The sequence below is a fragment of the Camelus ferus genome, chromosome 18 (assembly GCF_009834535.1).
Source record: "Camelus ferus isolate YT-003-E chromosome 18, BCGSAC_Cfer_1.0, whole genome shotgun sequence".
NCBI lineage: Eukaryota > Metazoa > Chordata > Mammalia > Artiodactyla > Camelidae > Camelus > Camelus ferus.
Window position 1 is genome coordinate 30,262,580 of NC_045713.1, and position 20,332 is coordinate 30,282,911.

A 20,332-nucleotide genomic window follows, 5' to 3' on the forward strand; every position below is an offset into this window, starting at 1 on the left:
CAGAGGACACCATTTTCATCTGGGTAAGAAGGGACAGACTTAAGATAAGTGGCAGAAAAAAACCTCAAGTACTAATACAAGTAACTAGAGAAAAAAGTCACAAGTAACTCCATGGCAAATTCTGGGTAATATGTTTACAGAGAGCAGTTCTCAATCACACTTAGGAATTTCAGAATAACCTATTTTTCACAGTCTTGGAAAGGGATTTGGGTATCACTTAAAAATGTATCTGGAATATCTAAGGACCAAATGGCTTTTAAATTTTGTATACCATTTAAAACATATAGGAAACAAAAATCCCACATTTTACAAAACCTCAGTCATATTACCCTGCTGAAGGTAAAGGAGGCAGTCAATTCTAATATGTAAAAGGACAAAGAGGCTGTTGTTTAAAAAAGAAAGTAGTAACAACAACGGAGTTCTTGCTATAAATGCTCATTGATGAACTTATCACTTACCAGTAATTCATATTTCATTATTAAAATACACAATACTGCTAAGAGCCTTTCCAAGGAAACACACATACTCTAATAAAATACGTATGTTTCTTACATTCATCACAGTAACTGTTTCCACAGCAGGGAATGACAACAGCATCAGTCATAATATCTTTGCAGATGAGACACAACAGTTCATCTGGGATAGGATCATCTTCTTCTGAAGAAGATGATGGTTCCTCTGGTAAAAAAGGTGGTTTTTCTTTCTTCCCAATTGCATATGCTTCTCTGTAAAAGAAGGTTTTAGTGTTTTAACACTGTTAAGGCAAAGTATTTCTAAGATGTTTATATGTTCTACTATACCATAATGGGAACTTATAATTCAGTACGATGCCAAATTAGTTTACACAAGTGTAGTGCCTTCCAAAATAGGGAGCAGTTATGAACATCCTCCCTTGAACAAAATCCTAAACAAGTATAACAAAAAAGAAAAAGAAAAAAAAAAGGTTAAAAAAAATGGCTAAAAGAATCTTAGAATTTGTAACTCCAAGAACTAAGAGCCAGAGAGATAAAGCGACACCTTCAGTGCCACAAAGTTACTTAAATGACAGAGACAGGGTTTGAAACTTAAGCTATGACAACACCCTAATCACAATCTTCTCTAGCCTACCATGTTCTTGGGGGAAAAAAATTTCTCCTCCATAGTCTAAGTCCCCAAAATCTGTGAAGGTACTAGTGTGAATGACACAACATGGGAAATTAAAACTGACACAAACATTACATAATTAAAGGGGATAATTCAAGGGCAATACGTCACTATCACACCAATAGCTGGGAGCCAGAATTAGACTTCAAAGCCAATGGTCTACTCATATTTAACATTTTAAAAGAGAGATTAATCTATTTACAGTCAATTAAGAAATATTAAAGACAAATAATTAGAATATGCATTAAAAATATAAATTAACACCTTACACATTTGGGGTCCTTTTTTTTTTTTGAAGAAATGTATTCTGCAGAAATGTTGGGTGTTAAATATAAAAATAAAAAACAAAATGTGCTATTCTCAGACTTATCACCACTGCTTCCAACACCCCCATCTTCTCTGTAGTCAGGCACATCCGCAAAACACAGGAATTCCTACAGAAATCCTTTCTACTTCATTTAGGAACAGAGTGTGTTCATCTCAATGCTGCAAATGAAAGAATCTCATCTGGACAGAGCAGGGTACCTTAGGTGTGTTATTTGTGTTGCAGTTGCTCCATAGACATCACCACGATTCCAGAAATAAGTATCAATTTGCTTATGCCCCACTGTTCCCAATTTGTGAAAGAGGAGTCTCCCACTGCCCAAAAGAGAGAAAAAAAAAAGAAAAAAAAAAAAAAAAAAAAAAAAGAGGAGAACAGAGGATAGAAAAAGAAACAGAAGAAGAGTCTGAGTTGCTTATCAGTGGTGTTAGTGGAGAGGGTGAAAGTTTCATTTAAAATATTTGGGTTCCCATTTTCCCCAATACTTGCTGTGTGTCTGGCACAAAAGGGCTTTTGTATTTTAGTATTCAAAAGCAATGATGTTAATTATTAGTAAGGGTTCACAGGTGATGTTAATTTTTCCAACACAAATTTTTATTTAAACACTTTTACATCTATACATTATTATATTAAGATGAAGCAGTCTGCTCTTAAACTGTGGCTGTCAAAGTCATCAATTTCAACCTAAAGTTGTTTGCAAGCATGTATGAAATGTCTGAACTAGAAACAACATAACAACAGACTGCTCTATGATGAACCACAAAACACATGATGGTGGACTGATAAAAAATAGATGGGGGTGAAGCTGGGAAAGTGAGCAGGGTTGGGAGTTTAGGAAAACATTAATTCTTATCTGTGAACTAAAACAACGTATTTATTGAAGGACCTACTCAAAAACACAATCTTTTTTCAGTATCATTCTATAGCACAGCCATTTTCATCGTCCTTACCTGCTCCCTACATTTTGACAACAGAGCATGAAGCTGTTCTTAACATACATTTTGTCACTGAGAACACGGGTATCTATTCTCTAAATTGATGTCTCTCAGTTTATGTCCCGAGGACCCCCTAACCCTATAATCTCCTGGAGGACTTGTTAAAAATGCAGAATCAGAGTCCTGTCATATTATAATCCCTGAGATGGTGGGGGGGGGAGGGGTGGGCAGGGCACCCAGAACACTTAACACACTTTTGCAAGAGATTCTTTTATGCACCACAAAGTTAGAGAACTGTAGTCCAAAGGAACATTTAATATTATGTTGCATACTGTGTGAGTTTGCAACTGTTATCAAAATGGTAATTAAATGTATTAAGAAAAGCAGATAAAATGGAAAGTTATCTAGTTGAACTATGCCACTAGGTTTTCATGTCTATCCACTTCATTAAAAATTGGCTCACAAAATAAAATCTGAAAACACATTAAGAGTAAGCACTAAGGTATAGCTTATAGAGCTGGAGTTGATCTGAACTAATGGTTTATAAAATAAATCATATTTCAGAATCTTAAGACACACAGTATATGCAAACTTATTCAAGATACTTCAGTAGTTTTTTTAATCCTGGCACTTAAATTTGCCTTGACATTGTGAAGAATTTTTATTCTTAAGCCTCTTGTTTCTCAAAAAGCTTAAGATATTTGTCTTGTTCACTTAATGCAAAAAGCATGTAAGATTATGTTGGAGTATGTATGTGAATGAGAAAGAAAGCAGGGGATGACAGAAAAAGAAAAATAAGAAGACCACAAGGGAAGTGGCACTCACTGGCAACAAAAACCCCCAAATCCATTTTAAATTTGCTTTAAATGGAGCAGACTGCAGCCTTTCATTCTTAACACAGAAATGTAACATGTGAAGACTAACAGTCTTGGTATACAGGTTCATGAGGAATCCAAGTAGCCAACTGACAAGCCTAAGGTTAAATAAAACACTATACCCTGGACTGACTGCAGTCTCCATAGACCACACCGAATTTGAACACTTACGCGTCTATAGTTGGTATCGCGTATTTTCCAGTGTTTGTAAGCATTGCACCTTTCATGTTAGGATCTTTCACTTCCATCATAAAACTTCTGGGAATTCCAGTGCTCTTTTTAATCCTAGGACCAGATTCAAAGTTCTTATCCTATAAGGATGGGAAGGAGAGAGGAAGAGAAAAAGCAGTTATCTTTATTTAATATTAGCTAACACGCAGTGCTTACTAACTACTTACGTAATTTGTAGAGCTTTACATCTATCATCTCATTTAATCCTCTCAACAGCCATGTGAGGTAAGTACTATTATCTCCATTTCACAGAGAAGAAATAACAGGCTTGGAGAAACCAAGTAACTTGCTCACTCAGCTATTAAGTGGCAGTGTCAACATTCAAAGCCTGGCAATTTGGCTCTAAAGGCTGTGCTCACTTGCCATTGTAATAGAGAAAGCAGTATTTACCAAGAAAAATAATATGGCTAAGAAAAACTTGTAAGAAAAATAGGTATATCGTAACTTTCTACTTGGAACTTACCCCATTCGTTGGGCAATTCTTAATATAATGGCCAGGTTTACCACAACGGAAACACGTGTAAGATGGAGGTGGTGGACCTAGAGGTTTCTTCATGTAACTGCAATGGAAAAAAACATTACATGTACACAAAGATTTGAAAACATGCTTTTGGTTTGGGGGGGGCAAATGACCCACCCCAAAGTACCTATCATATATACGTAAAGTATTTATGAACTTACTTGACTGGGTCGTATTCATGGCCAGATTGCGACATCATTGCTTTAATTTTATCTTCTTCAGAAGCATTGGCTTCAGCCAGATTGGCAGTCTGTTTAACAGGTAATTATTTGACACACACATTAGAAACACATTTAAGACCACACAGCCAAAGACAACACCACTCATCCTGTAAAGAGCAGTATCTACTCTTGCATAAAAACAGTTATTTACAGGTATAACTTAGAGGAGGCACTGGAAGTTCCTTAGGTCATTACATGACGTTTGGGTGTCTACAGGGCTGAAGAAAAGTCTTTCTGGGGGGGCACTCAAACCTTAGACCCTGTTTGTACCTTACATTTAGATTTGCATACTACTTTTCTAAGAGTTAAAAATTGAAATTAAGTTAGGAGAGAAACACTTGATGTTTTTAAACCTTAAAATAATCCAAGTGTCACAGCATTAAGCATCAAATGTCAAGCATATAACCTGGAGGCAGGGTTGGAGGTAGAACAACTGAACATATTACACAGCAGATACAAAAGTCAGAAGGCTCTTTAGATAGTGGTGTCGAATTTCAAATTAAGTGCAAAGCACACGCAGTGAACAAATTTTAAATCCAGCTCTCAAAGATTTATGAATTTCACTTTTAAAGTAGTACAACAGTCTAGATATAAGCAGGGTCTAAGGGAGTGAGTCCTAATAACGTGAATCTTCAAGCATCTAGCACTCATATCAGCCATTCACTGGGTTTTGTCTTTACATTCATCCACAAAACAAGCAACCAGTTTTAACATTTTATTGTAATTGTATATACAAAGAATGCTTAACATTAACAGAGCTTAGAACAGAAACATTTACAGAAAACTGGATTACAGATGTTGAACAACTAATTTGTTTGAACCCAAACATTAACTTACAAATACTTAAAAAAAAAAAAAATCCCCCAAACCTCCAAAGCTCCCCAGTTGCTTCCCACAAAAAAACAATCGTAGGAATAGACCAAAAACTCAAATATGTTCCTTACAGTACATAAGAATTAAAACAATGAACTACAAACTGCTAAAGATGTTAACTCTATGCTAAACCACTTTGCATTAAAAAATTATAGATTGGCTTTAGCCCACTTTATGTTTTAGAATCATCAACTTTAATGTTTAGTTTTCCCACAACAGGAGCTTAAAAAGCTCTATTTGTTACTAGGACATTTGTGGGGTTACATTCTAGGGATAAGAACAAAACCTGTAACAAAGCCAAGGACAAGACAGGGACAGCACTAATGGAAAAACCATCTACTCATTAACCTTGGTTGCTAAATTTAGTTTTACATTTCTGACAGCAGGGGAAAAAGCATTTTTGGAAAACTAGAAAACTTCCTTCTTGGCCCTCAAAAATATGCCTATTCTGTAATATCTGCCTCTCTTCTTTTAAGGCTCGATTTGCAAACGAAGTCTATTGTTCTAAAAAGTAATCCATCACTAGTGCTTTCCCAGACAAAAGGTACACATTGTTGAGCAGAAAATTGCAAGCAATCTTATCGCAAAAACATGGCATATACAATGATTTCAGGAGGTAACAACTTGCCCCTCTGCCAAACATACACATTGGTATATTCCTGCAAACAACTTTATACATTTACACAATTCACGTAGTCTGTGTTCAAACAAATTAGGTTGTTTAAAACTTTTTCTAATGCAGACAGACTACAAGTCTATAGCATAAAGAAACAATTGCATCACATTTAAAATGTTGACCTTCATGGGATCAATTCAAATATTCAAGAAATAACCACGCAATCGTCCATGTAAAGGAAAGTTTCTATTTTGGCTGCTTAAAGAAAGTCCACATAATTTACAGCCAAAACCAGGGAATTCCTCCAGAAATTTGTTAGTTTCCAATGTATAATTAAACAAAATGTATGAGGGAAAAAAGCAAGTGTAGCTTCATGTGTTTCTTCTGTCTTGAAGATGAACAACACTCCAACATTATGGTGAGGCTGACAAAATACTCCCCCTATCTTTTCAAAACAGCAACTACTCTTTACAGGATAGTAATAATATGTACAATGTTTTTGCCAAATATCTCCTCCCCCAACCCCTTTTAAAACAATTGTTCCACATTAAAAAAGATATGTTAGAAAAAGATTTATATTTTCAAGAATATATATATGTATATATACCTTTGTAAGCTGGGCCAGAGAAATAGACGCAGAAGAGTCATCAATCTGTTCACAAAAAATTAAACACACATTCAAGTTCCACACTGAAAACATCTGAAAGTGATCATTTAGTCCCCACTGCCACTTATGTTCAAATACTGGGCATTTTATTAGAAATTTTCTAAAGAATGTTATCTTGTTTTAAAGCTGAAATGTAGTTCACCCCACTTATCCTTTCCACACATCTCACATACGGTAAGCAAAGGCTGATCGTTGAGGGGGACTCAATTACAATGAAAAAACAGGGTTTAAAAAAAGGTATGTATGTCACATAGGAAAGCTGTTCAGAGCGGTGAAAAATTCTAAGTAAGAGACTCATGTCTATCAATGGTCTCTAAATTTGATAGTGCTCAAGACAATGTACACGAGAAGAGTATAAAATTTAACTTCCTGTAATGCCATTATACAACATTGTAAAAAACAAGCAGCTCTTTAAAGGCTCAGGTAATTGCTTTAATAAAACAACTCCCAAGTAATTGCTACTTTTTTCCTCTTTTTAAATATGTACTGCTCAGTCTGAATAAGTTTGTTTATTCTCCCATACAAGTAACAATAACTTCTGGCCAAAGAAATCGCAGCTTTTATCAGGGCAAAGGTGTTAGGCCAGATAAAGGGAAACAAAAGGTACCCTGGGACAAGGTCTAACAGAGCAGTTACAGGATGGACTTTAATATGCAGAGTAAAGAAAATTACTTTAATCAAACAGAGCAAGCATTAAACCTGGATATAAGAGGGCTTCAAAACAAGGTATTTTCAAATGTAACTTTTAAAAATTCTTCATTATTTGTCCTCGAGATGTTAATATCAGTTTTTAAAAAACTGTTTATGTGTGTGTGCATATGTATACACACACACCTTTAGCATGTACCTCTAATGATTTCCCTACAAGTGTACCCAAATGAAAACATTAGCTTCCAATGTAGTAAGAGGGTTGCTTATTCAACATGTTGTAAATTTCTCATGCATTATTGGTCAGAATTCTTCTTTAAAATGGAGAGAATGTAACAAGATGTCTGGATCAAAGGAAAAAAGTGAGTCTTCATCATGTATTTTTCCAAGTAGTCCAGGGAACTAAGAGTATAAGAGTATTAAAAATAAGAGCAGCATGACTTAAGAGCCCCAAATAGAAATGAAACCAGTTTCAACATGAAGTTCTTAGCACAATGCCCACCACAGGATTTCAATAAATGGAAATTAAAATGCTGGCTAAATTTAAAATATATCTCATAAATATCTTAAGAGTTTTAACAGTTAGTTTGCTAGATATTATTATTGGGATTTTAAACAAAAGGTTCTTAGCTCCACATTAAGAGACTATAGGGTCCATAAGCACTAATCCTACAATCCTAACCATATAATCCACCAGTGGGTTCTCACTCTAGTTCAGCTTTGAAGTGTTCTTTCCTTAAAGAACTAGGGAGAAGTTGGAAAAAAAAAAACAACAAAAAACATAAATAGCCTATTTTTAGCCAGAATAAATTCTGATCTATTCAATCTATTTTGAAGAGGGTAACATTTTACATCAAAACTAGGAATTATCTGAATTTTAAGTAACAAGAAATGAACAAATTGCTGTCAATCATCATCTACACTATGTTTCTAACCAATGAAACAAACTAAGAGCCTTTAAAAATAGCCCACTACTATCTAGAATATGCATACTGATTAATTCCTTAGAAAGAAAGCAATCAGTTACATTATCCTGTTTTACTGCTGGAACTAAAAAACTAATATTCTTCTTTCTTCCCACTCCTAAGATATAGCTGTCTTGTCATCATGCTGGGGTTTTTCTACCCTATCTTTTAGCTTTCTGCCAACTTGTTATTAGTTATTGTGTATTTATTTAGTTAAAAGTGGTTTCAGATATTCAACAGCATCTAAATCACTTTTTCCACCAAATAATCACCATAGCACTTCAATACTTTGTAATGCACAAGGAAGTCAAATTTACCACAAATTTAGAAAGCCATCCAACTGTTTTCTACATACAGCAAGGTATTAAGAGAGAGGTGTAAAATGCCGACAAGGAGCAGTTTAAAAATGACTATGAATTTATATGTACTATACACTGATATAGTAACTTTCAGATTAAAAAAAACCTATTTAAAAAAAGTAGTTTCCAAAAAACTGATCAATGCACACTATAGACATCATTAAGATCAACCCACCTCCTTACATCTAATTTGTGGTCTTGCTTCTGGGAGCAAGAATCTAAAAATTTATGCCAACTATACATGTGCTTGAAATTAAAGGGTCTTACAAAATGTAATTCAGATGTTTAGTTAGCAAGAAGAACCTACAGCTTTGGAGTACCAACATGAAAGGATGACTATAAACGACAAAGCCGTAGAATATAGACAGAAACAGCCATCCTTGATTAGAGCTGACTTAAAAGTTACCAAAAATGTAAATAATTTATTTTAGTAATCAGAATTTAAAAATCTGGTTTAGCGATTCTGTCATAATTGGCTTTGTGTGTATAACACACACAAGTCTCCTAAGATGGGTACTAATTATGCTTTATGAATTTATTCTTTCAAATCCTAAATGTCAGCAAAAGTACCCCAAGCAAATAAATGACGGGGCTATTAAGTTATCTAATGTCTCCACTTTAAATAATTCTACCTAAAAATTAAAGCCATTTTTAAAGTTATATTTTAAAAAAAGAAGAAAGAAAAGAGAAACCTAAAATAAGCATAAAATATACTGCTTCTTATAAGTGTAATACAGACATGCCAGGGAACACACAAGGCTAATAGAATGTTAACTTTATTTATGAACATGTGATCTGTGTTTATACACATGCTAATAAACAAAAAGGAAATAATTCTTTTCAAGAAATAAAACTTCATCTGAATTAATTTAAATACTATATAAAATGTACTTTATACAAAATGTGTTACATTAACTACGACAGTCACCAGGATAGTCAATCTAATTTGTGCTAGCATTTGGATACATAAAAATCAGTTTAAACCAATTACCAGCAAAACAAACTTTTGGACACTTTTTACAGCATCATGCTTAAAAAAAAGAAAAAGGAAAAGAAAAAAACCCATATACCCCAAGGAGGGAAAAAAAAAAATCCCCCAACACTAAGTTTTGATTTTTGAAGTACTATATTTAGTTCCATGAGAACTAAAGGCCATATACTTTAGAGAACAAGTCCAAAGTTCAGATATTCTATGTTATCATGTTTAAGATCCAATGATCCCAGGTTAGTGAAATGCCTGATATACAATTAAAGATCAGTAGTATTTAAAAAGGATAAAGTGAAACAGCAAGCAATACCCTTAAATTCTAAGTGAAGATTTCAAACATCTTGTATTGTGTACAAATCAAGCCTGAGTAGTCAAATGTTTAGAGAACCATCAAGTTTACAGAACCCAATTACTCCAGACCTCTGTTCTGAAACAATGTTTCACCCCAAAACTTAGGAATGCTGCTGCCTTTTACTTAAAAGCTCAAAGTCAAAATGGTGTCATACTTAAGGGTAATCCACGATAATAAAAATTAAGATATTACCCTGGTTAAGGGGAGTTACCTTTGATAAGCTACAGCTTTTAGACAGCTTACAATTAATGCAGCATTTTAATAGCTTATGAGAAAGGGGGAAATATTTTAATTGGGACAACTGAGCAGACTAGAAGTGGAAGACTGCTATTAAAATTTGAGAATGATGCATTCAACTGTATAAAATCATCAAAATCATCGACGAGACACTGATATACTTGTAGGGGGCCCAATTTCAGGTTTCCTTTGTAATACAGATATAAACAAAGAATAGGAGCTCAAAATTGCCAAATAAAGCAAAACCAAATAAAAGCTGCATCAATGGTCTCTGGAAATCTCTTTTCTATGATGTGTCTCAACCTGGAGAAAGCATCAAACTTTAAATATAAGCTTTGGATGTTGCTAATGCATTTTTCAAAGCCATCAGTCAGGCAGAAAAAAAAAAAAAAAACAAAAACCAAAAAAACTAAGTGATACAACGTGAAAATGGCAAAATATACACTCCAAACATTTTTTTATTGCAAGAAACAAAAAGCACACAACAGCCTGTACATACATACAAAATACTAACTATAGACAGACAGATGTAGAACATGTCACCATGTTCATTAGTGTAAAACCTACATGATCTAGAGAGGATCATACATTAACTGTACAACACAGCGTCATACAGGGAGAATGCTATCATATTTAATATGAAACAGTGCTTTTCAGGCACAAATTACCCATTTCTACAAAATAAAGTGTGCAAATTATGCCACATATATCCATATTCAACTGAGCTGTCATCAAAATACATTTTATTTACAATATGAACTATGATCAGTTGGATATTAAGATCTAAAATGATTTACTTCACTGCTACATTATAAAGGTAAAAACAATGTGTAGAAAAAGTGTGAGATTGTGTTTTTACATACTGCTTTTGAAGTTCCCATCACTGGTTCAGTTCGACTTCTAAAAAACAAAAAGAAACATAGCATTAGTTATCTGTAACTTTTAATGAATTTTTGGGCTAAAAACACTTCTCTGATCACACATTTTTAGGAACGTAATTTTTCCTTGGCACAATGATTTAAAAACAGCCGATTTCCAAAGTAACAAATACACCACCTTGACCAATCTTTACTATCTGAACAGTTTAAAATGCATTACTGGTTTAAAAAAAAATCCATACTGGGGAATTCTAGAATAGGTAGGTATCTTGCCACTTATAATACATGTTTTCTGAAAGGCAGTATGAGGATTTTGTTATTTAAGAAATTTTGTGGTCATTTCTTAATAGACTGAACAATTATATTATTCCCCAGTTTTTAAATAGGTACAGATGTGAATTTTCATACAACAAAATTTCCTTAAAGCAAGACCAATGTTAACATTTTGTAATTTCGATCTGAGAAACTGCTGTGGTCCAAAAACTAAATTTCAAATCCATGAAGACAGGTTGGCAGTTTAATTTTAAAGTCTCAAGACAATGACCAAAGAGTAAATAAGAATTCTAACTTACAGAAAAATCCAGCACAGTCTCACAGAGTATTTAAGTTAAAAGAATAAGTTAGAGTCAAATGGTTATGGAGAATTGAACAAACTGATTTTCAGAAGCACATACACAAATAAGCTCAAGAAGTAATTCCTTTAAAAGTTCACACAGGAAAGGGGACAATGGTTGAGTTGCTAAAATATAGCCTTTAAAGGCTTAGTTTTAGTTTTAAGTTTATGCTATCCTGGCTACAGAGAAATGTTAGATAGCATATGAAAGTAGTTTCTAAGTTAGTGCATGATTTGCAAGTCCTGAGATAAAAATGAAATTTTCATTTACCAGTATTTGCTCAACAAACTCAAAAGCATTTTATGGGGCAAATACATTAAAAAAAATCATATATGTAGTGAATAAACATGCAATTCTGTAAGAAGCAACTATTTTCCCATGTACTTTAAACAATTCTCTCCCCAAAAGTCTCTGAATATCAAAAAATCTACTAAAACTGAATGTTTGTTATTTTTTAAAAAGCACTTTTAAGGCACATAGTTCACTTGGTATTTACAGGGAAAAAAAAAGGATTCAGCTTTTTAAGTTATTACTATACAAAAGATATTAAACAAAAGAATCTCCAAATGTTAAGATATGGAACATAACTGCACTAAATTAAAGTGAATATTCTTAGAATGAAAACTTGCCCACATGAGATAAAGCTCTAGGAAATGACTTTATTTTACCTCAATTCCAAGAACACATTCCATTTCTCAGGACTGGCAAATTCCAGTATTTTTTACTGACCAAAAGCAGAATTTGCCAGAATTTAAAGTAAGTCTCCTTAACCTCTAAGTAAAAATCACTACCCTTTAAATAGCCTGAGCTGCTACCCTTTTCACGTATTATAATTCTGTTATCATCATTTATATTGCAAGAAAGCAGAGAAAGTTAGATAAAAGTTTAAATCCTGCCCCTTTAGTGACTATCTTAAGCTCTAGACTACTCCTAAGTTAGTGCTATGTTCTTACTCCAATAAAGGGCATTTACCATGTGCCAGGCACTATTTAATTCCTACAACTCCCTTGAGTTAAATATCTGTATCATCTTTTATTTTAAAGAATATGAGGTACAGACTTTAGGTAACTTACCCAAAGTAATACAACTGGTGTGAAGCAGTAAATGGAGTCAAACCTAAACCTGATTCCAGTGTCTGTGCTCATAAATCCTGTGAACACTACAGCTTCCCAACAAAAGCTCCATTTACTGATGAGGAGCAAATGTTAGCATTATTGAACACTCTTGATGCTGACAACATTTAGGACAGCTCTCTTAAGACACTTAACATACATTTTAGTGGAAAAATGGTAGTGAAAAAAAGTGTGCAGGCAAATCAAAACCAAAGAAGGGGACAGAAATATTTACTCACTAATTTGAACAGTCATTTTCTCATCTTTGTAAACATTACCTACATAGAGAAAAACGTCTTTCTAATAGCTTTTACTCCTAACTACAGGTTAACTGCGGGAAGAAATCAGGAAAAAACAAACCCATCCTCATAATTTTAAAGGTTAAGAAAATATACTTATTAGGATAAAGCAATGGGTTCAGTTCTAAAATATACTGTTCCTTCTCACAAAACAAAAAGTTTATCTTGAGAACTTAGACATGGGATTTGATACTTACATAACATATGTCTTGCTTGTAGATTTAACACCTCCAATAGGAATTCTTCTAACAATTACAGATGAATTCTTAGGAATTAGAGCATTATCATCAGTATATTCTGTAAATAAAAAGATATAGAGTTGAATTTCTTCTTGGGGATTTGGGTAAATCATAGGTTTCAAGAATTAGAAAACTTCAAACATAAATTTTATGGGAAATGATCTTAAATATAAAGGAGCATTAATAACTACATGTTCCTTGCATCTAGATTACTGATATTGTCAGAACAAATATCCAAAGCCATAAATGACTTCTTTCTCTTCAAAGGACACCAAATAGTGCCAGCAGGTTTTTGGTTCTGGCACCTCTACTTTTGTGGAACCCCAAATCTCAGTAAGACTAAGTCATTCTCTAGTTTATTTAGCCAGTAAAGCTGAACATCTGAACTATGTATGAGAGAAAGTTGTTATTTGGAATGAAAAAACTTTCCTTCCCTGAGGCCCTAAACATAGCGGGACAGATAAAAAAAATTCAATTATGACACATTTCAAATACAGAAAGGTTTTGTAATAAAGAACTAAAAGTGAGATGCAACTTTGGATAGAATGTTGATTCAAGGAAGGCCCCCTGAGGAAGTGACATTTGACACTAGAAGACTTAAGAAGCTAGCCAGATGTGCCAAAAAGCTGGACAAAGAGTGTTTCAGATAGAAAAGCATGTGAAAAAATTACCCAAAAAGGCCAGAACAGCTGATGAAAATAAAAGAATGACTTGAAAATACAAGTAGAAAGGTAAAAATTTATATATATATACACATATATATATATTTATATTTTGTTTCTGACTACAATAGGAAGTCATTGAAGGATTTTAAACAAAAATGATGACAATCTAATCTACATTCAAAACAAAAAGGATGACTCTGGTATCTAAGTGGAGAATGAACCTGCAAGGGAACAAGAATAGAAACAGGGTGACTAATAAGGTTAACTGCACTGTAGTTCAGGTAAGAACAGAATAAACGATGTTCTGGAATGTGACAGAGAAACAGATAAGGCTTTCAGATGGTTTGGGGTGGGAGTGGGGAATGAAGGAAAAAGGGAATCTGGCATGAATTTCGGGGTTCCTGGCTTAGGCAACAGGATGAAGAGATGTCACTTTCTGAGAAGACAGAGGAAAGAAGGATCTTTCTATTCTTCAGTCTATTATTTGCAATACTTCTTCTGAAAGAATGAAATTAAAAAAGAAACTGGATCAATGACTTCTACTATGGTGTTAAAAAAAAATTGCCAAGAAAGGAACTCATAAAACTACAAAAAACAAAAATAATCCACTACAGGAAGATAGATATAAAAATGTACCCATCCCCCTTAATCACACAATCAGGTATTAGGGATCACTCTTAACTGAGTTTACTTAAGTTACTTAAGCTTTTATATACATATATACATATATATATATATCAGCTCTATTATTTTTAATCATACTATTAGTATTTCCTATTATAAACTAAACTGTTCAGGAAAGGACTCTTCAGTATATTTTAAGTAGTAGGCTATATCTTTACAAGTATCCAATTAGAGTGATGCAATTTCCTGGATTCAGACATACCAACGTAATACAATCATCATAAGACAATCATCATTATCTATTGGATAGTTCATGATAATCCCAAATGCCAAGCAAGCTCTGAGTAAGAAAAATTAGGAGCAGGGGAGACGAGAGATCTTTAAAAAATTCTAGAAACAAAACTTGGTGTCAAACACCTGACAGTTAAGTCTCTAAGTCAAAAGAGTTCACTGTGGGAACAAGTAGCGAATGTGTTCACGGATCACTTTCTAAGACAACTTACTCATCTGATCAGCACAGTAGTGTGTCAAGCTTAAAGTCTGGTCCCCTGACGCCAGATGTTCTCTAATTGACCTTTTAAGTAACTGAATTACATTGATGATTTCCTAGTCTTAAAATACCTCCTTAGTAAGTAGCCTACTAACTTCAAAAGACCCTTTTGAAGGGTCCAACAGTGTCATTTTTGATCCAAAAACATGAAGACCATGGATGAAATATAAAACAAGATTAATTTAAGAAATGGAGAAACAGTATTTTGAAAATACTTCATCCTCAGCTTCCCAATCTTTCACACTAAGTTCAGAATAAAAGTTGTTTTGCTGGTTTGTTTTTCCTTTTGGGGGGGGGGGCTGGGGAGGAGAAGGGATTGCAAATAAGCAGAAAAGTAGGAAAACTAGTTTATACAGGACAATCATATAAAAAGATAATTTGCGATTCATTCTGAAATAGAGCCTAGAAATAAAGCAAGATTCTCAAATCTAAAACATGAAATTCTGATCCAAGCATTTTTGTCTAATCAAGATAAGAGAGTCCTAAACATGGACAAATTTCTAAAATTGCAAGGAATGTTTTATAGAAACGTGATAGATTAGGTAATTTAAATATAAATTCAAACAAACTTAAGTGATCCAGTATGGCTTTCTTTCCTAGGCAATCTCCTAACTATGAAGCTATAAATATTTATTCTGTCCTCTTTAATTCACTGGATGGTGCTGAAACCAAGTGACATTCTTAATCAGCTGCCTTCTGACACTGGATACTATTTCCCATAAAACTCTTTAAGTGACTAGGTATCTTTTTCTCTCCTAATTTGAGGATCATATGAGGTAAGAACTTTTTCTTAACCAAGAATAATAGCAAAGTTTCCTCGAATAATAACAGTTCAAAAATAAAAAATATGCTGCTGGGCAAAGCACTTCTCTGCTTTCAGCGTCTGCATAGTAATGTATCACATAATTTCCTGGCTTAGGAGAAAAATAACATATCACAAAATTCAGAGTGGACAAGAATTCCATCAACCATAATTTACTCCAGTCTAACAAAGTTGTAATCAATTATTAGGTGGAAAAGACAAAGTCTAGCCCTAAATGAGTAAATCATGTTATACTCTAGTAAAATATGAAACTTACATGGTATATGACAGTTTAAATTGCTTTAATTATCTCCAATTTCACTTGTATTTTCCTTCCTCTCATTCATTAATTAACAATAACATATCAAGATGGCCTACCTTCTCTTCTGTTAAGTGTGACTATAATGTTCCTCAAGGAAAGAATATTTCCTTTAAGGTATTTTCTTGAATAATATTTTAAAAAGCTGTTTCTCTCAAATGTTCACGATCACCAACAATATTTCCTCTCAAGCAGAGGGATGCTACACAAAATTACAATTACCAAAGCCTTACATGAAGTGTCCCTTTGTTATGATACATTGAAAAAAGGGGGTAAGTAAAGAATATTCTTTCACGTGTTATGTGAGCAAATAAAGTTCTTCCTTATTATTTCTGAATCGTGATAGGCACGGGTAGCGCTGTTTCTTAACATAATAGAACTACACTTATGTCTGGATGTAAACAGAAAACAGCTCTTGTACATAACAAGATTTATTCTACCTACAAAACTATACACCAGAAGTGGGGGACCCCCCTTCAATTTCAACTAAAAGAACCCAAGTCACACCTTAAGCCAAATTTAGTGATCAATAAAATACACTAATTAGAACTTCACTTTTCTTCTCATCCCATCAATAAAACTCAAAAGACTGACCTACTAAAAATTACACATCAGCATTACAGTACCGAGAAAAAGAAACCAAAACAAGTTCAAAGTCAGAACTGTAAAGGCCATTTTGTCAAGTTCTCATATCTTTGTTAAATTCTTATTATATAAAATGCTTCAAAAAAGAGGGGAAACTAACTAACTAACTAACTAAATAAATAAAGTAAGAAAAAAAGCAAACTTAAAAAGTGGCTTATTTATACTCATATGGTAGCAGCCTACTATTTTCCAGTATCCTGGTATCAACATAATCATGTAAAGTCTAGCAATTACTATGTTAAAAAAGAAAAATCTGTACTTCTGATATTTATGAAATTGCTAAACTTTAAAAGTAATGTGATGAAAAGTTCAACTACTTACTTACTGTATTACTAATTCTGGAATTTACACACAAAAGTGATCACATCAGAACATACCAAAATTCAAAACATACCAATTCCAACATTTAAAGACTGGCTGGATTAAATCCTCAAAAACAAGAAAGTGAGGATCTCATCTCTCTCCACAAACCAGGCAACTCCAAAATTAAAACTAGGGGCTAACTAATGAAAGGAAGGAGAAAAGCACATAAAATTTGTCATTAAACCACCAAACGCTGTTAGGATAGAAAGTTAGAGAAGTCTCTCTAGCGCTGCTTTAAGAAATAAGAAGTCTTGCTTATGCTCTCCTCTTCTCCTGATGAAAAATAGGTTAGAAGATGCTCCAGTGCAAGCACCCAAAGAACCTAGATGACACCGCGACCCTATGCCACCAAAATGTTCATTTTAAAAAACAGTGGGGAGGAATAATCAAAGTTCCACGATTTGGGATTAGCCTGTTCCGGATGATCCAAGTACGCAGAAATCAAGTAAGTCAGTTAAAACTCGAAGGTCGACAGCTGCAACACTTGGCTATCAATGAAAGTCGTACGAAAAGTGTTAGAACGGGCAGTCCCACAAGAGACGTGATGGCGGTTAGTCTCCTGCCAGGCACCTCACCACCAGCATCTATCTTCAACCAGCAAGGATGTGGAGCCCAGACGTCTCTTACCTTCTTTCGTCTGCGCGTTGGTGATCTGCAGGTCGCAGTCGGCAGCTTTCAGCTTCTCTCTCCCCATAATCTGCTTCTTTAAGTCGCAGAGGGAGATGTGGAGCCCATCAAAGGTGACGGTATCATAGTTGAGTTTAGAGGAAAACTTATAATGCACACAGGACATGGTGCCAAAGGATTCCTAAGGTTCAGCGAGGAGACGTGGACACTCTCAATATATGTATATTTATAAACTTAAGAGCAAAATATGTACACACACAGAACACTCAGAGACAGGACCCTAAGGCCTCAGATTAAATAACCCCCCAACCACAAGCAGGGGTTCGTAAAAACAATAATCCAGAACCCCCCCGGAAATTCAGAATCGCTTCATGTGGGAGGAGGCGGACGAGGACCGGGAAGGGGGCAAGCGAGAATCCGCCAACGGGCACAATGTCACCCGGCTGGGTCCCCCTCGCTCATAATAAGGGCCGGCAGGCGACGGGGGCAGGCGGTGCAGTCAGTAGCGGTCAGTCCACACGTTAGAGTCCGAATGACCCCGCGGGGTCAGGGGTCCATAGCGCGGCCGCACCTCCCGGATGGTCTCTCTCTCCGTGGATGGGGGTGACCCAGGCCCCGGGAGAAGGTTGAGGGGAGAGGGCCTAGGCCCGGAGTCCACGAGCGGCCTCTCGCCTCCTCCCGGCTTCCGGACGACCGGCGTCGGCTTCCCCAGGCCCAGGCCCAGGCCCCCACCACACACAGACCCCTGGCGCCTGCTCCCCGGAGGCCCCGAGCGGCCCCGCGGCCTAGGCCGAAACGCGCGGTCGGCGGAGGAGAGGCCTTCCCGCAGGCCGCCCCCGGCTCCGGCTCCGCCTCCCCCCCGCCGCCGCCGCCGCCGCCAACGCCGCCTCAGACACAAAGCCGGTACTAGGCCTCGGCTAGGCCTCGCAGCGCTTCCTCACCACCCCGGGCCCCAGCCCACGGCCGGGGGGGCTTCGGCGGACCCTGGCGACGCCGCCGAGGCTCCCTGACGCTTCCTCTCGCCGAGTGCTCCGCGCTTCTCTCGCCTTTCGCTCCCGTCGCCTTCCGGCCCGGTACCGCGAGATTAGGCCCGGAAACCGCCGGGCAACGGCGAGGGCTCCGCCGGCTCCCTTTTTGTCTCGCCCCCCTGCCGCTCTCGGGCCCTCACCAGGCGCCGGCGACACCTCCAAGCCAGGCACTATGGCGGACGCGGCCTGGCTTCGGGCAAGCGCCCCACTCCGGGGTCTCTTAAGCAGGGATTGCACGGGCGGCGCGCGCGGGGCGGGGCTGGCGTGAGTCGATAGGCGGGCCGAGGGGCGGGGCCCGTGGCGTCACAAAGCGCACCGGCCCGCCCACGTGACCCCGCGCTTTGTGACTCCTGAGCGCGGAACCTGAACCAGCCGGGAGAACGGAAGAAACCATCCGGCTCAAAGGGCGGGAGGGGGGAGGCTGCGAAGAGGACCGGCTCACAGGGTTCCGGAGGGGAGTTCAGATTTCAGCTGCTGCTAAGCTGGTTTCCACCGCGGAGGGGCGGCCGGCTACTCCCCCTTCCCCACCACCCCCATCAAGCCTCATCAACTCCCCCAAGCTACCCAGTTTAAGTTAACATTATGGTTGCTATGCAAACACTCCCTAGCTTCCCCTCGCAGCAGACTGACTACCTAAAACTCATACTAGGGAGAAATTCAGGAGCAGCCCCAGGATAGAACTGACAACAACCACCACTATAAAAACATATTGAGTTCTTTCTAAGTACTAGGCACAGGGCTAAGCGCTTTATAACATTTCCAGTTTCTGGAGCCCAGTTGTCTGGGTTGGAACCCTAGCTGTGGGACACTAGATTTTACTCCTCTGTGCTTCAGTTTCCTTGGTTATAAAACGCTGTTAAACATAGCACTTGGTTTACTGGGTTATTATGGATTAAATGAATGAATACATTTCCATTGTTTAGGACCATGCCTGGCACAGGGTTCAATGTGACTCAGTAAATGTCAGTTTAACAACATCAACAAAAAACCCGAGGTGGTCAGCACTACCATTATCTCCAATTTATAGATGAGGAAACTGAAGCTAGCAATCATGCACTTTCTGAATTCCCAGAATCAGGAGAATGTCTGCTTATTGGAGGGGTCCAAAATTCTGTCGCTAATTATAAATGCCGGGAAGTGTGCCAAGAATCCCCTCGGTGCAGCGGACCATTTTTTCCTTGGTGCATGGGGAAGTTATTATTACATCTCTAAAATTCATAATATAATAAAATTGCATTCATAAACTGCAATAATCGCTATTATTTACAAATGCATTTTCCACATCCTCTCTGAACTTACAGGATGGGCTGAGAGAAGTTGGTTGCTGAGAAGATCACATAGCTAAGACATAGAAAAGTTTGCCAGGGACTTCCTAAACACAGTCCAGATTTTTACTGAACTCAGTTTTAATCAGTCATCTTATCAGAAAAGTCTCCTGAGGCCACCTTATCTAAAGAGGACCACCATCATTCTCCATCTTTTACTCTTTTTAATTTTTTTCCCAACACTCATCATTACTTGACAGGGTTTATATTTACTTCTAAATTCTCTGTCTCTCCCCTAGCTGGGAAAAGGAATTTTTTAAATCTCTTTTGTTTATGCTGTATCTCTGGAC

At 36.7% G+C, this 20,332-nt stretch overlaps 1 protein-coding gene across 2 annotated transcripts in view; it reads right to left on the minus strand.

Moving 5' to 3' along the window:
* Positions 1-18,961, minus strand: part of RBBP6 (RB binding protein 6, ubiquitin ligase) — a 31,323-nt gene extending 12,362 nt beyond the window's left edge. The window contains exons 1-8 of one of the 2 annotated variants that reach the window (XM_006193109.3): positions 17,690-18,961; positions 13,053-13,152; positions 10,816-10,852; positions 6,344-6,388; positions 4,188-4,276; positions 3,970-4,066; positions 3,447-3,586; positions 553-725 (exon numbers count right to left, since the gene is read on the minus strand). In XM_006193109.3, the coding sequence (XP_006193171.2) occupies positions 553-725; positions 3,447-3,586; positions 3,970-4,066; positions 4,188-4,276; positions 6,344-6,388; positions 10,816-10,852; positions 13,053-13,152; positions 17,690-17,855 (847 nt within the window). In that variant the 5' untranslated portion in view covers positions 17,856-18,961. The remainder of the gene's footprint in view (positions 1-552; positions 726-3,446; positions 3,587-3,969; positions 4,067-4,187; positions 4,277-6,343; positions 6,389-10,815; positions 10,853-13,052; positions 13,153-17,689) is intronic. The other variant, XM_032460849.1, reaches the window with a different exon arrangement.
* Positions 18,962-20,332: the final 1,371 nt, after the last annotated feature.